Source organism: Chinchilla lanigera, unplaced genomic scaffold, assembly GCF_000276665.1.
Source record: "Chinchilla lanigera isolate Chin_1 unplaced genomic scaffold, ChiLan1.0 scaffold00022, whole genome shotgun sequence".
NCBI classification, from domain to species: Eukaryota; Metazoa; Chordata; class Mammalia; order Rodentia; family Chinchillidae; genus Chinchilla; species Chinchilla lanigera.
In genome coordinates, this window is record NW_004955423.1 from 2,497,605 (window position 1) to 2,513,471 (window position 15,867).

Genomic DNA, 15,867 nt, shown 5'->3' on the forward strand with positions numbered 1-15,867 from the left:
TAAAATGTGGCTTCTTGACTGGGTGTGGTGGCACACACCTGTAATCCCAGCAATATAATCCCAGCATTTGGCAGGCTGAGGCAGACAGAATGCTGTGAGTTTGAGGCTAGCCTGGGCTATATAGTGAGTTCAAGGCCATCCTGAACTGCACAGCTAGACCCTGTCTCAAAAAAAGATGTAGCTTTTTTGAGCCTAGTGTGGTGGCACACATCTGTAATCCCAGCACTCGGGAAGCTGAGACTGAAGGAGTGCAGAGAATTTATGTTAGCATTCAAGGCTGGATGGGGCTACATAGTAAGTTCAAGGCCAGCCTGAATTACAGACCCTATCTGGAAAAGGGGGCGGGGGGGGGGGCTTCTTTCTTGCAGTAAGTGTCAATATATTATTAGCCGCTTTTCTGTTTTTTGTTTTTGTTTTTGTCGTGCGGAGGATCGATCCCAGGGCCTCACACTTGCTAGGAAAACTCTCTGGCACTGAACTACAACCCCAGCCCTTCCTTTTAATTCTTTTCCTTTAAACAAACAAACAAACAAACAAAATATCTTTTTTCCTCACTAGAACCCAGGTCTTTCCTTTGAGCTACATCTGTAGCCTTCTTTTAAAATTTATTTTGAGGCAGCATCTGACTAAGTTACTAAGTTGCCAGGCTGAGGAGTTTTCCATCTTCCTGCCTCAGCCTGCTGAACTGCTGGGATTACAGGTTTGTGACATCACACCGGCTGGGAAGGAACACTTTCTAGTTATCATTAAATCCCCCTTTTTGGCTCTTTGAATTTCTTTACCTTGTATCCTGAAAACTTGGTCTATTGTAAGCAGCTGTTTCGCCCTCACTGCACCGAAAACAACCCAAGTCCCTGTTCACAGGTTCTAGAGGTGGCGGGAACAATATTCCTGGTGACCAGGGCTTCACCAGGGGTCAGTAGGGGCACCCAGCCTGGCGACACAATGGGGGCGGGGCGTCTGGGTGGAAACGCTTTAGCCAGTGACCTAGAGAAAGCAGACACATCAGGAAACGTCAGCCACGCTGGGGACACAGCACAGACACGGGGTGGAGGGTACCACAGTCTGTGCAAAGGCATAGGGGCCGGCAAGATCCGGGGACACGGAGACTTCCTAAGTACCGTGGCTTCCCCGAATCTCTGACCTTACAAGTGATCCCGGACTCGCCGCCCAGTGGGTACACCGCGGGTTGGCTCAGCAGCCTTTCCAGCCAGACATGGAAGGACGTGGTTAGCGGAGTGAGGTGGGGAGATACAGCCGGGATCCGTGCCCACGCGGAAGCCACAGGGTGGGGGTGCAGGGTGAGGGCTTGTACCCGGCAGAGTCTCAGCCGTCACCACTACTACCGACCCACTGCCTCCTCCACCGTCCGCTGGCCACCTCCACTTCCCTTTAAAAATATTTTTATTTATTTATTTTTGCTTTTCAGCTCTTGCATTTCTATTCATTTTTAAGTTGTTTTGACAATAAAATGTATAATGCTTATCAGTAAGTATAAGCTTGCAAACAAATGTAATTGGAGATATTATTAGAAACAATTACATTTACACTTCATATGCAATTTAAAGCACAGAAGAGTCAACTTTGTAAGGGAATAAACACATATAGTAAATAATGAATTTTCTTTCTTTCTGTTTTCTTGCTTTCTTCCTTCCTTCCCTCCTTTCTTTCTGTCTGTCTGTCTTTCTGTGGTTTTTTTGAGACAGAGTCTATATAATCCAGGCTGGCCTCAAATTCATGGAGATCCTCCTACTTCAGCCTCTCCAGTGGTGGGATTATAGGTGTGTACCACCGTGCCTGGCCAATATAATCATTTCTGATAAAGACTGTTGATATTTTTTGGAAGATGAAATAGTTAACAAGTATGAGAGAAGCCATAAATTTTATTTAGTACTACCTGAAATTTTAAGAACAATCACCTTGAGAAAATTTGTAAATCTGTCCACTAATTCTGTAAGTCAAGATTTGAAAATCACAAAATGACATTGGAAGACACTAAAAGAAAGCTAATTTTGCATCTGGAATGGGAAAACTATATGACAACAAATAATTTTCTGCCAGCAATAAAAAAAGTAAACAGGTGTAACTGGGAATTAGAAAGAATATCTCCTCTGAAGTCCTCAAATTTTCCTTGTCATCCTGAATCCCCAGAACACCTATTCTCTGGTTTAAGAGGAACCATCACGAACAGGCAGTGTCTGTTTGCCCTTTTGGATCCCCAAGGGACTGAAGTGGAGTGAACCCCTCCTCCTCTGACTTCCATCCCAGAGGAGAAGCTGGAACTTTACCTCCACAGGGATCAGCAGTGCATGCACCCTACCGCTGTCACAGTCTCTCACAGGTCCAAAATCCTCTTTCCTTTTTCCCTATCTTTGTGATAATCTTTTCTTAAAATAAAAGCAGACTTTTAAAAAATAAATTAACACTTTATTGAATATCAATAAACTGTATATAGCTACACAAAACACCCCCTTATACAAAATGTTGCTAGAAATGTAGGTACCAGTATACCTTTAAACTGTAAACACCTTCCTCCCAGGCCCACCTGTCAGGCCCTCAAAATAGTTCTGGGAGACACACTGGTCAGGCAAAGCACCCCACTTGGCCCTTGACAAGTGACGGCCGTTCCTCCCAGTTCCCTCTGAGACACTGTTGAATCGTCCATGAAACAGGTGTCACCATGGCAAACAGGAGGCTGAAGTAGCTGCTCAGGTGCAGGGGCATCTGGAGGGTTAGACACCTCCTCCAGTCTGTCCCGAGGACACACCCCCGAGTGGGTTATGGCATAGTCACAGCTTGAAGAAGGTGGCCTGAGGGTTCCTTGGGGAAGGTGGAGGTGAGGGTGTGGGGTCCCCTGAGTGGAGTGGGAGCTTCCCAGTCGGTTGGCTTTTGTCCTGTAGCGCAAGGGAGCTCCACCCAAAGAGCTCTGGATGCACACACCCACACAGAGGCCTGCTCAAGAATGCTTCCCACAAGGCCGCCAGGAAGACCTCTCTCATCCCTCCCCCCGGCCCTGGAGCGGACCGAACAGAACCAGAAAGCAGCTTCACCAGAGTCCCAAGGGATGGATCAGCCAGATGGGTACGCAGAAGGAACTCCGGGACGGTGGGAAGGACGAGTTCCTTCCTTCTGGAGTTGAGGGGCTGCGGGGAGGGTCGGAGAGGTGGGAGACAGCGGGGACCCCCGAGCAGCCAGACTCTTGGTGCAGCCTACGGTACAGGAACCGGCTTGCCCTGATTCTTCCTCACGTCCGAGAGGGTCTGCAGGTGAGCAAGAAGGCTGCGGCTGCAGTGGGGGCAGCAGGGCTTCTCGCCCGTGTGGGTCCGGATGCCGCGCTGCAGCAACCAGGGCCAGGAGACCTTCCCACAGGTGGCACACACGCAGGGCAGCTCCAGCTGTGCATCTTGAGGGCGCCCAGGCTGAGGAATTCCTTGCTGCAGTATTTGCAGTTGAAGGCTCAGTAAGACTGGAGAGCCCAGCCAGGTGCTTGGGCTAAAGCCCGGGAAAGCCGCGTAGGTCTCGGGCTCCAGGGAAGAGGTCAAGGCGGAGCAGGACGAAGGAGGTGGCCGGTGAAGGCGGGCTAGGAGCCTTTCCCGCTGTCCGAGAGACAGGAATGTCAGCTCGTCCGCCCTGGGGCTCTCCTGGGGCTGAAGGGAGGAGCAGCCGAAGGGCTAAACTAGAGACAAAGCTGGGCGTGGTGGCGCACGCCTGTAATCCCAGCATAGGAGGATCATTGCGAGTTGGAGACCAGCCTGGGCTACACAAGTGAGTTCAAGGCCAGCCTGAACTGCATAGCGAGACCCTGCCTCAAAAAGACAAGAAAGAAAGGAAGAAAGAAAGAAAGAGCTAGAGACAACCAGACAGCGTCCCAGAGGAGCACAGGCAGGGAGGCCGTGGGGTTGGCGACCTCCGGAGGCTGCTGGAAGGTAAACGCTGGAGAGGAAGCCCGCAGCTCGCTGTACTTGGGCTTGCGGGTGGGGTCCCGGTGCTTCCTGACGAGGAAAGAGCGCAGCACGGTGGCCGAGCACCGGGCTGGGGGTCGCTGAAGGGCCCAGGGAACTCTGCTCCGCTCTGCAGCGGCACCGTCCAGACAGTTTGAAGGTGGAGAAAAGGGAGTAGGAGAGAGATGACGGACAGCCGCCCCGGATGCGTAGGGAGCATTGGGAGGTGAAATGCTCGTGGGTTCTTGTCTGGGGCACCTTCTTACAGAAATCCTTGTCCCTTGTAGGCTCCTGGAATCTGATTGGCTCCACGGCTGTCTTTGGTCCTCCCCTTGGACTTCTTCTGGTCACATGACCTTCCCTGTTGCTTAGTGGAGACTAGGATTATGGGTGTGTGTGTGTGGGGGGGGGCGGTCTAGGGACTAATAGTTTAGGTTTAAGTAGTTTGTTTTGCCTTTGTCTTTTTGACTGCTTGAGCCTATTCTGCAGAGGCAAAGACCTCCGCCCCTAGTAAGTCTCTCCATTCTAACAAAGCCCAGCCAGGCCTTCCTTTCATCTTCTCTTTCCCTTATCGCCTCCCCTCCCCATCTCTACATTTCCCCCTCTCAGACAACCATCCAGCTGCTGTTGGGGAAAAGGACGTTGACTGATCTGGCTTCTTTGAGTTGAATGGGGTTGTAGTTGGGGAGCAGCGGATGGGAGTTTTCAGCAGCGAGGTTTGCCTAGTGGCCCTCGGTAGAAGTCTGACACCTTTATGGTGGATCTTGTCTGCGTGATCACTTGGTGTTTGGTAGCCTTTGCAGCCAGCACACCAGTTAATGTAAAGTCTGGAGAGGGATGAACTCCATGGCGTGCCCTGCCACGAAATGCCCCACTCTGCTGGAACATAACGCTCCTGCCAATGCTAAAACCAGCATCAGTAAAACAACCAAAGAAGCAGAGTTTAAAATTAAAGCAGATAATTTATTTGAAGGTAGAGAAAAAGGGGAGGGAGATGACCGCTATCCTGGCGGAGTAGGGCGCCTTCGAATGTGAAATACCCGATCCCTTTTAATCACCTTCAACTCTTTGTGACTCCCCTTGCTTCCTCATGGTTTGGAAGGTCACACCCTTTATTAAACTTATTAAATTTTAAATTACTTTTTTTATTTTTTATTTTATTTTTTTTGCAGTACCAGGAATCGAACTCAGGACCTTGGGCTTGCCAGGCAGGCGCCTGTGCCACTGAGCTAAATCCCCAGCCCCCTTAAATTACATTCTTAATAAGTCTACCTATATCATGTGATAACTAAAGGACTATTACACAGTGCTGATGGCAGGTCTCCCTTTAAAGTTATGACCATGAACCTCAAATAAGGAATCACACTGTATTTCTTCTTTTATTCTTTTCTTTCTTTCCCTTTTTGATGGAGTAGTATTGGAAATTGAACTCAGGACTTTCTCACTGAACTACATCCCCAGCCCCTTTTAAAATTTTGAATTAGGGTCTCAGTAAAGTTGCTAAATTGCCCAAGCTGGGCTCAAACTTGGCATCTTCTTGCCTTAGCCTCCCAGAGTACTGGGGTTAAAGGTGTGAGCCCCCAAACCTGGCTTGTGACTGTATTTTTGAGAGATAATTCCTTCACATGATAAGTTTAAAATAGTTATTCGTGGTTTTAAAGTGTGTGGGGGGTTGGACTATATCAAACATAGGAAATTGTTTTAAAATTTTTCATATAGTTATATCCTCAAACATACAACTTTGTATATTTATTTACTACAAATTTGCAGATGTCAGAATCAATGACACTTTTACTTATTTCTCCTAAGATTTACCAGATAATAAAGTAATTCAAATCATAAATGAAGATGTGTTATAACCTGACATCTTAGGATAACAGAACAAACAAGTCATCCGTCTAAAGTACAATTAGGTAATAAAATACTCAAGAGGTACTTACTAATGCTATTTATTTGGAAAATGTATGCCTTTCAGTCTTTTGCCTTTCAGTCTATTTTATTTTATTTATTATTATTATTATTATTATTTTTTTTGGTTTTTCTCCGATACCGGGAACCGAACTCACGACCTTGCGCTTGCCAGGCAGGCGCTTTTGCCGCTGAGCTAAATCCCCAGCCCCCCTTTCAGTCTATTTTAATCAGTTGTGTTACTGACGTTTTTACAAAGGAAAGTCTTCAACACTATGCTGAAAAATGAGTTCTGTCATTTGTTTCACCATAATTTATTAACAAATATGTATATATAGTGTTGAATTGGTTCATCAGCTTTTTAGCGGTTGTTTGTGTTTTTGTCTTTCAGTGATAGGGATCAAACCCAGGGCCTCACACATGCTAGGAATTTTTACACTTTGAATGACATTTAAGGTTGACTTCAAAAAACATCTTAGAATCCCAGATAGGCGGTTTCAGGTTTGGGGAATCAAAGCTGTGTGTCCCTGGCTATGCCCATAGCAAACTGCCATGCCAAAGGACTGTAAGGACCACTAAGCAGGGCCGGTCTTATGCAAAACAAGGAAGTCAGTAGCAGGCAGGGCTCTGGGCTCCGAGGCAGCTGGAACAGGGTGCTATAACCTTCTTTCTCCACTACTATTATGTCACATAATATCCTATGCATGTCTTGTAAACAGGCCCATGTAAAAGGCATCTGTGATGTGCTTAAAATAAACTATCAACAGCCAGTTACCTCCCAGATACCCTACTGCATCTGTTAGGGTTTCTAATTCCAAAAACAGAATCTACTTTAGCTAAGTTAAGCAGGAAAGGGATTTACTAAAGGCTATTAAAGAGCTCACAGCATTGATGAGATGTATAGAGAAATAGAATTTGAACTAAACTTCCAATGCCAGATGTGGAGGCATATGCATATAATCTCAGCACTTTGGGAGGCTGAGGCAGGAAGATCAAAGTTTCAAGCCTATCCTGGATAATTTAGAGACCCAGTCTCAAAATAAAAAGTAAAAAATAAAAAAGAACATTGACATGTAGCTTGGTGCAAAGGACCTCTATGTTTTTTTTTTTTTTTTTTTTTTCTTTTTGAGACAGGGTCTCACTATGCAGTTCAGGCTGGCCTTGAACTAACTTTGTAGTCCAGGCTGGCCTAGAACTCACAACGATCCTCCTGCCTCAGTTTCCCAAGTGCTGGGATTACAGGCATGTGCCACCAGGCCCGCACTGCCTCAGCCTCTTGAGTGCTGGTATTACAAACATTAGCCACCATGCCTGGCTTTTTTTTTTTTTTTTTTTTTTTTTTGTCTTTTTGAGGCTGGGACTCGCCATGCAGTTCAAGATGGCTCTGAGCCCACTTTGTAGCCCAGGCTGGTCTTGAACTCACAATGATCCGCCTGCCTCAGCCTTCCGAGTGCTGGGATTGCAAACGTGCACCACTATGCCTGGTGTTTGTTTTTTTGAGATAGGATCTCACTCTAATTCAGACTGCCATTAAACTCACTTGTGGCCCAGGCTGGCCTTGAACTGGAAGTGGTCCTCCTGCCTCAGCCTCCTGAGTGCTGGGCTTGCCAGAAGCATACAGTTCCCATTCTATCTTGGTCCATTAATCTCATCTTGGGCCCCCGTTGGCATGTCTAGTGTGCCTTGGCCTTGGCAGTGCCTGTGCCCTGTACCTGTTGCTGTGACTGGCTAATTGGCCTCTTGTCACTGAACGCACTCGGGTGGCTTCTCATCTTTACCATTTGCAGACAGTGCTACAAAAGTGTCCTGGTACATGCGTTGCTTTGAGCCCATGGGAAATACTTCTAAGATGAATTGCTTCAGGTGGACTATCTGGGTCGGACGTGTGCATGCTGTATTTTGAGGTAGGGTAAAGTTGCCCTCCACCGAGGTTGTTGCACATGTGTTCCTTAGCAGTGTTAGATCTATAGTGGCCTTTGTCGAACTAGGACGTCAGCACGCTTCAGTGTTGCTGATCCTAAAATGGGACTTTCAGTGGCTTAGCATCATAGAATTAAGAATAACTTTGACTTTTGTTTTACATGTTTAAAATGTGTGTTTTTATTTTCTAGTGAACTGTATGGTTATGTCCTTTAAAGCATTTTTCTATTAAATCAGTGGTCACATTGAAAGAAATCACCAGTAGAGTAAAAATAAAACCTTGAATTGGGAAAAAATTTTAGCTAATTGTCCCTCAGACAAAGGACTTTTATCTAGAACATATAAAGAATTAAAAAAAAATCAGGCCTCAAAAATTCAAAGACCCAGTCCAAAAATGGGCATCTAAGATGAATACATACTTCTTAGCTGAAGAAATACAAATGGCAAATAAATGTATGAAAAAATGTTCAAAGTCATTGTCATTTGAGAAATGCAAATTAAAATAACACTGAGATTCCATCTCACTCTAGAAAGAATGGCTGTTATCAAGAAACCAACCAATAATAAATGCTGGAGGGGCTGTGGGGGAAAAGGAACACTTCTCCACTGCTGATGGAAGTGTAGTTTGGTGAAACCACTGTGGAAATCAGTGTGGAGATTCTTCACAAAACTAGGCTTAGAGGTCCTACTTAACCCAGCTATTCCCCTTCTGAGTATTTTTCCAGAAAAACTGAAAACATATATGTGCACCTATGTTTATAACCGCACAATTTGTCATAGCTAAATCTTGGAAACAATACAAATGTCCATCATTGGAGGAATGGATAAAAAAGATGTGGTATTTTTATACAGTGGAGTATTACTCAGCTATAAAAAAGAGAACTTGGGGCTTTTATAGGTAAATGGATGCAACTATAGACCATACTCGTAAGTGAAATAAATCAGACCCACAGGTGTAAATGTCATATTGTCTCCCTGGTGTAAGGAACCTGAAAGAATAAGTAAAACTCAAAATGTACAATAGATAATAGGAAAAGGAAAGAAATTGCTCAAAAGAAGGAATGACTGGAATGAGGGAAAGAAGAAAAAAAAAAAGAAGGAAAAATATAAATATATATATGAATAGCTGTGATAACTGTACTGCTGATGTCTGATGGTGTACTGAAAGGAATAGTTAATGGTTAAAATTTTTATGCTCTGACCAATTTTGCATGCTTATATATGGTAATCTGAGTAACTGATTTGAAGGCAACAATATGCAATGGAACTACCATGGTGAATTCCTACCATCTTGTCTAGTGAAACTCTGTATTATCTCTGATATTTTATCTAATAATTATTTTCTTGTTCTCTTTAATGGTTTGAACAATCTTGCATTCTTACATCTGGTAATCTGAGAAATTGTTAGTTGAAGATAACAATATGTAATATAACAACCACTGTTAATTCATATCATTTTGTCTTGAAGCCCTGTATCACTTTAAATGTCATTGCTTTGGTTTGTTTGGGATGCTGGTATGCTGCTATTGTTTTTTTTTTTTTTTCTTATTTACCACTCTCTTTAAATAAAATTTTAAACAAAGCCAAAAAGGAAAAAACAAGACCAGAGAAAGAGCCAACCAAAAAACAACTACAGACCGATCTACCTAATGAATACAGACACAAAAACCCTCAATAAGATACTCACAAATAGAATGTAGGAAATCATCAAGAAGATTATACACAATGACCAAGTAGGATTCATCCCAGGGATGCAGAGATGCAAATCAATAAATGTAATATACCATATTTCAGAGCCAAGGACAAAAATCAGATGATCATCTCAACAGATACAGAAAAAGCATTTGACAAAGTCCAACATGCATTCATGAAAAAATCCTACAAAAAATTGTAATAGATAGTCTAAGCCAGCTATGACAAACCAACAGCCGATATCATACTAAATGGTCAAAAACTGAAAGCTTTCATTCTAAAATCAGGAACAACACAAGGATGTTCACTATCACCACTCTTAGTCAATATAGTTCTGGAAATATTGGCCAGAGCAATTAGACAAGAGAAAGAAATAAAAGGAATAAAGGTAGGAAAAGAAGAAGTGTAATTATCATTATTAGTGGATGATACGGTACTCTACATCAAAGACCCCAAAACTCTACCAAAAGATTTCTAGATTTAATAACTAAATTCAGTAGCATAGCTGGATACAAAGTCAACATTCAAAAATCAATAGTGTTCCTATACACAAATAACAAACTCACTAAGAGAGAAATTAGGGAAACAACAGCTTTCACAATAATATCAAGAAAAATGAAATACCTAGGAATCAATCCAATGAAGTAAGTAAAAGACTTCTACATTGAAAACTATAATACTCTGAAAAAGGAGATTGAGGAGGATATCAGAAAATGGAAAGATATTTCTTGCTTGTGAGTAAGAAGAACCAATACAGTGAAAATGGCCATATATCCAACATTGCTTCATTGACCTAATGCAGTCCCAATCAAAGTACCATTATCATAGCTCACAGAGTTAGAGAACACAACCCTAAAATTCATTTGGAACCAGAAGAGACCTAGAATATCAAAAGCAATCTTGGGCTACAAAGGTAAAGCGGGGGGCAACACAATCCTTGACTTGACATTGTACTACAAAGCTACTTTGATAAAATCAGCATGGTACTACAAAAAACAACCCAAGGATCAATGGAACAGGTAAGAAGATGCAGAAACAACTCTAAACATACCCAACCACCTTACCTTTGATAAAGATGCCAGACACATTCACTGGAAGAAAGATAGCCTCTTTAATAAAGGGTTCTGGAAAAACTGGCTTCCATATGCCAGTATCGAAGATTAAAACTAGACCCATATCTTTGACCATGCACTAAAATAAAGTTGAAATGTATCAAAGACCTAAATATTAAAACAGAAACACTAAATCTTCTGGAAGATAGACCTTTAATGTCTTGAAGACATTGGTGTAGGCAGACTTTATGAACAAAACCTTGATCACACAGGAAATATCACAAAAGAACCAACAGCTGGGATCTCATATTATTAAAAAACTTTTTCACAGTAAAAGAAACCACCAACAGTGAAGAGACAGCCCTCAAAGTGAAAAAAAATTACCATGTGTTCCTCCGATGAAGGACTACTATCTGGAATAAAGAACTCAAAAAAATCAGACCCTGCAAATTTAAAGATCCAATGCAAAAAATGGCATCTGAAATGAATGGACACTTCTCCAATGAAGATGCAGAAATAAATACTGAAAAAAATTTCAATATCATTGCTCATTTGAGAGATGCAGGTTAAAACAATGCTGAAATTTTATTTCACTTCAGAAATAATGGGGTATTGTCAAGAAATTAACCAATAACAAATGCTGATGGGACTGTGGGGATAAAGGAATCCCTTGGTGGGAGTGTAGACTCTTCCAACCATCATGGAAATCAGTTCCTCAAAAAACTAAAACTAGAGGTCCGATTGAACCCAGCTATTCCCCTTCTTGGTATCTTCCCAAAAGAATTAAAAGCATCATATCACAGCAATATATAAAAACCTATGTTTATAGTAGCACAGTTAGTAATAGCTAAATCTTGGAAACAGCCCAAATACCCATCAACTGATGAATGGATAAAGAAGATGTGGATTTTTTTTAATTGTATGGAGTACTACTCTGCCATAAAAAGGGATAAGCTAAATGCGTGTACCTTGAGACCATACTCTTAAATGAAATATATCAGATGCACATGTCTATATACCACATTGTCTCTCTGGAGTGAGAAACTAAAAGTATAAATAAGGACCAAAATGTATAGTAGACATTGGAAAATGGAAAGGAAATGTTCAAATGAGAAGGGGACCAAGGGAGGGAGAGTGGGAAAGGAAAAAGGGGACAAAAAGTAAGAGAATAGAAGCAAACAATGGAAACAAAGCTTTTGTAAATAAGGAGAGGAAGAAAGGTTGAAGGCAGGGTAGAGGAATGGGGAAAAAAAGAAGCAGCAAGATATATATATATACATATATATTATATAGGTACAAATTCCCTATGATGGATGTTATCATTATGTATATATAAAATGTACCAATAAAATAAGAAGATATCATAAAGAAACAATAGGAAAAAATTTTAAATGAAAATAAGTCGATTAAAAAATAGTACTAGCACAAATAAAATTAATAACTTATAGTCACATTGGTATATTAAAAGAGAAAAATCACATATAAAGTTGATAGATTTTAAAATGTATTTGGTTGGGCACAGTGGTACATACCTGTAGTCCAAGCTAACTCAGAGGCTAACCAGAGCATCCCTGGCTCCTGGCATTCAAGGCCAGCGTGGACAACATAGTAAGACCTTATCTCAAAACAAAAGTATTTGATAAAACTCAGCATTTATTCAGGGTAGTAACTTTTACTAAATATAATGAGTAGAAGGTGTTATGGGCTGAATTATGTTCCACTTCTCCAAATTCATATGTTAGAGCCCTGACCCAAAGTGCCTCAGAGTATGTCTGTACAGCCCTGGGCTGCCTGATGACATTTGGGTGAACAATAGACCACCTATACATGGTGACACCACTGAATTATAATGAAGATCAAAAATTCTTGTCACCTAGTGACATTACTGTAGGTGCTCTAATTTCATAGTGTAATGCATTAGTCCTGTGTTTGTGGCAGTGGTGGTATAAACAAACTCCTGCATAGCCAGTCATATAAAAGCATAGCACGTACAGTCCGGTACAGCTCAGAAGACTGGAGAATGATATAAATGACCATGTTACTGGTTTATGTATTTGCTATACTATACTTGTGTGTACTCTTTCTACTTATACAAAGAATCATTTACTTTAAGACAGTGTGCCGTGTTACACAGACAGCAATCTCACACTGCTGTGTGTACCGCATTTCTTGTATGCATCAGAGCTCGTGTTAAGTGACTGACCTGCACCATCTAGGTTTAGGTCAGTACACTCGAAGATGGTCACGCAACGACAAAATCCCTTAACTGTGCATCTCTTAGAATGTATCCCCATCATTAAGCAATGTGTGACTGTATTTGGAGAGAGGGCCTATAGAGAGGGGCTTAAGTTAAATGAGGCTGTCGGGGGGGCCTTAATCCAATCTGACTGGTGTCCTTATAAGAAGGGGAGACTTGGGTCACAAGGGATACTAGCAGCGCTTCTATTAAAAAGGGGACCATGTAAGCCCCCAACAAAAAGACAAATATCTATAAGACATGAACAGAAACCTCAGAAGGAGCCAAATCAACACCTTTATCTTGGACTTCTACCCTCCAGAATTGTGAGAATATGAATTGCTGTTGTTCAAGCTCTTCAGTCTGTGGTATTTTGTTATGGTAGCCTGTCGGGCACCACACTATGTAAGGTTTAAATTGCTGTCAACGAAGACCTGTGTTATGGTTGATACACTGTGCCAACTTGGGGAATCCAGAGGTTTGGCTAAGCGACTCAGCAGTTCTGCCTCTTGGGGTGAAAAGGACACGCCCTCACCCTTCTGGGATGTTGTTTATTGTGTTAATTTGAGAAGTGTAGAAGGTTAACTATGCAACTCAGAAGGAGTCCAGGGTGCTTACTTTGTATTCATCCTGAGCCTGTGCAAGAGGCAGGCATGCAGAGGGTGTGGGTGTGGAGGACCACCCCCACCTCCCCAGAGCGGGTAGACTGCATTAAAAAGGAATTGAGGAAGGACTGGCTGCTTCAGAGGAGCTCCGGTCTTCGCCTTCAGGTTGGTCGTCTTCTGGCTTCTGGTGCAGACTGTTGGGCTTCCATCTGGACTCATCAGCCTTCTGGTGTTGGCTCTCCGGCCTTCATCGTAGATTCTTCAGCATTCTGTCGCAGACCCATCAGCCTTTTGATACAGACTTGCAAGGATACTGCAGAGAGCTCCAGGTCCGGGGCTGGGCTCTTCAATCTCCAGCGTGCAGAGGGTCTGCACGCTTCCTCATCCAACTCTGTAGCTGACCATTGTAAGCCAAACTTGTAATTCCTTGTACATTTGTTTATCTTGTATTATATCTGTTCCTCTAGTGAACCCTGACTGATACAGATTTTGGTACCAGGAGTGGCATTAGCCATGGTGTTCCCAAAAGTGAAATAGATAGGAAGCCTACAAAATTTTTACTAGATTTGTATACTCGAAAAAATTTAAGGGCACATGAACGGAAGCCTACTTCAGATTATGGTAACAGGGAATCGCGGCCCCTCAACCAGTTCCCAGATTTGAGCCAGTTTACAGACCCAGAACCCCTTGAATGAAGGGGCGGCCGAGTCCCCTTGGGGAAGACTCCTGATATGTTGAAAATTTGTACAGTCAGTCTTTCTCCCATTCTTCCCCAGAGGGACCTGAGGCCTTTTGCCCGAGTGACTGTACACTGGGGAAAGGGCAATGCTCAGACATTTTGAGGACTACTGGACACTGGCTCTGAACTAACACTGATTCCAGGGGATCCAAAACGTCACTGTGGCAGGCTGGGGATTTAGCTCAGCGGCAAAAGCACCTGCCTGGCAAGTGCAAGGTCATGAGTCGGTTCCTGGTACCGGAGAAAAACCAAAACAAAACAAAACAAAACAAAACAAAATGTCACTGTGGCCCTCCAGTACGAGTGGGGGCCTAAGGAGGTCAGGTGATTGATGGAGTTTTAGCAAAGGTCCAACTCACAGTGGGTCCAGTAGGTCCTCGAATCCATCCAGTAGTTATTTCCCCTGTTCCAGAATGCATAATTGGGATAGACTTGCTTAGTACTTGGCAGAATCCTCACACTGGTTCTCTGACCTGCAGTGTGAGGGCTATTATGGTTGGGAAGGCCAAATGGAAGCCTTTAGAGTTACCTTTGCCTGGTAAAATAGTAAACCAAAAGCAGTATCGCATTCCTGGAGGGATTCCAGAGATTAGTGCCACCATCAAGGAGTTGAAGGATGTAGGGGTGGTGGTCCCCACCACATCCCCTTTTAATTCTCCCATTTGGCCTGTACAAAAGATGGATGAGTCTTGGAGAATGACGGTAGATTACTGTAAACTGAATCAAGTGGTGACTCCAATTGCAGCTGCAGTACCAGATGTGGTTTCCTTGCTTGAGCTAATTAACACATCTCCTGGTACTTGGTATGCAGCTATTGACTTGGCAAATGCCTTCTTCTCCATACCTATCCATAAGGACCATCAGAAACAATTTTCTTTCAGCTGGCAAGGCCAGCAGTATAGCTTCACTGTGTTACCTCAGGAGTATATTAACTCGCCAGCCCTGGGTCACAACTTAGTTCATAGGGATCTTGATCATTTTTCTCTCCCAAGAGATATCACATTGGTCCATTACATTGATGATGTTATGCTGATTGGGCCTAGTGAGCAGGATGTAGCAGCTACTCTGGATATGTTAGTACAGCATTTGAGAGCCAGGGGATGGGAAATAAATCCAACAAAAATTCAAGGTCCTTCTACTTCGGTGAAGTTTCTAGGAGTCCAGTGGTGTGGAGTATGTAGAGATAGTCCTTCTAAGGTAAAAGATAAGTTGTTGCATCTGGCTTCCCCTACAACCAAAAAAGAGGCACAGCTCCTAGTGGGGCTTTTTGGGTTTTGGAGGCAACACATTCCTTGAGGTTGAACCTCCTGGGGTCGAGGGACCTGGGCCCGTGGTAAGCAGCGACACAGTGAAAAGAAGACACCGGAGAACAGGCTGATGGCGCAGATCTACTTTATTGTGAAAGTACCAGGCGTTTTATAGAGCAGGCTAGAGGCGTGGCAGTGGAGGTGGGCTAGGGGCGTGGTTTGGAGGTGGTACTATTGGCGGGGGGAGGGGGGTTGCGGAAGTGAGTGATAGAGCAGGACAGCCTAGGTGGGGCGATTTACTTGGTTTGCCGAGGAGTCTGAGTTTGCTCAGACTCCTTCCTCCGCCATGGCCATCAACCAGACCTCTGGACCCCTTTTCCCCACAATTCCTCATTAGGTGTCTTACTCCGGCCCATTTACTGAGTGACTTGGAAAGCTGCTTGTTTTGAGTGGGGCCCAGACCAAGAACAGGCTCTGCAGCAGGTCCAGGCCGCTGTGCAGGCTGCTCTGCCCCTGGGGCCATATGA

At 43.5% G+C, this 15,867-nt stretch overlaps 2 protein-coding genes across 2 annotated transcripts in view; one reads left to right on the plus strand and one right to left on the minus strand.

The window, feature by feature from the left end:
* Brdt (bromodomain, testis-specific) overlaps positions 1-919 on the minus strand; it is a 64,378-nt gene extending 63,459 nt beyond the window's left edge. The window contains exon 1 of the mRNA XM_005385061.2: positions 783-919. The gene's annotated coding sequence lies outside the window, so the exon portion shown is untranslated. The remainder of the gene's footprint in view (positions 1-782) is intronic.
* A 12,091-nt stretch (positions 920-13,010) lies between these two features.
* LOC106148511 (endogenous retrovirus group K member 113 Pol protein-like) overlaps positions 13,011-15,867 on the plus strand; it is a 5,174-nt gene continuing 2,317 nt past the window's right edge. The window contains 4 exon segments of the mRNA XM_013514362.1: positions 13,011-13,075; positions 14,052-14,248; positions 14,374-15,390; positions 15,738-15,863. Coding sequence (XP_013369816.1) covers positions 13,011-13,075; positions 14,052-14,248; positions 14,374-15,390; positions 15,738-15,863 — 1,405 coding nt within the window.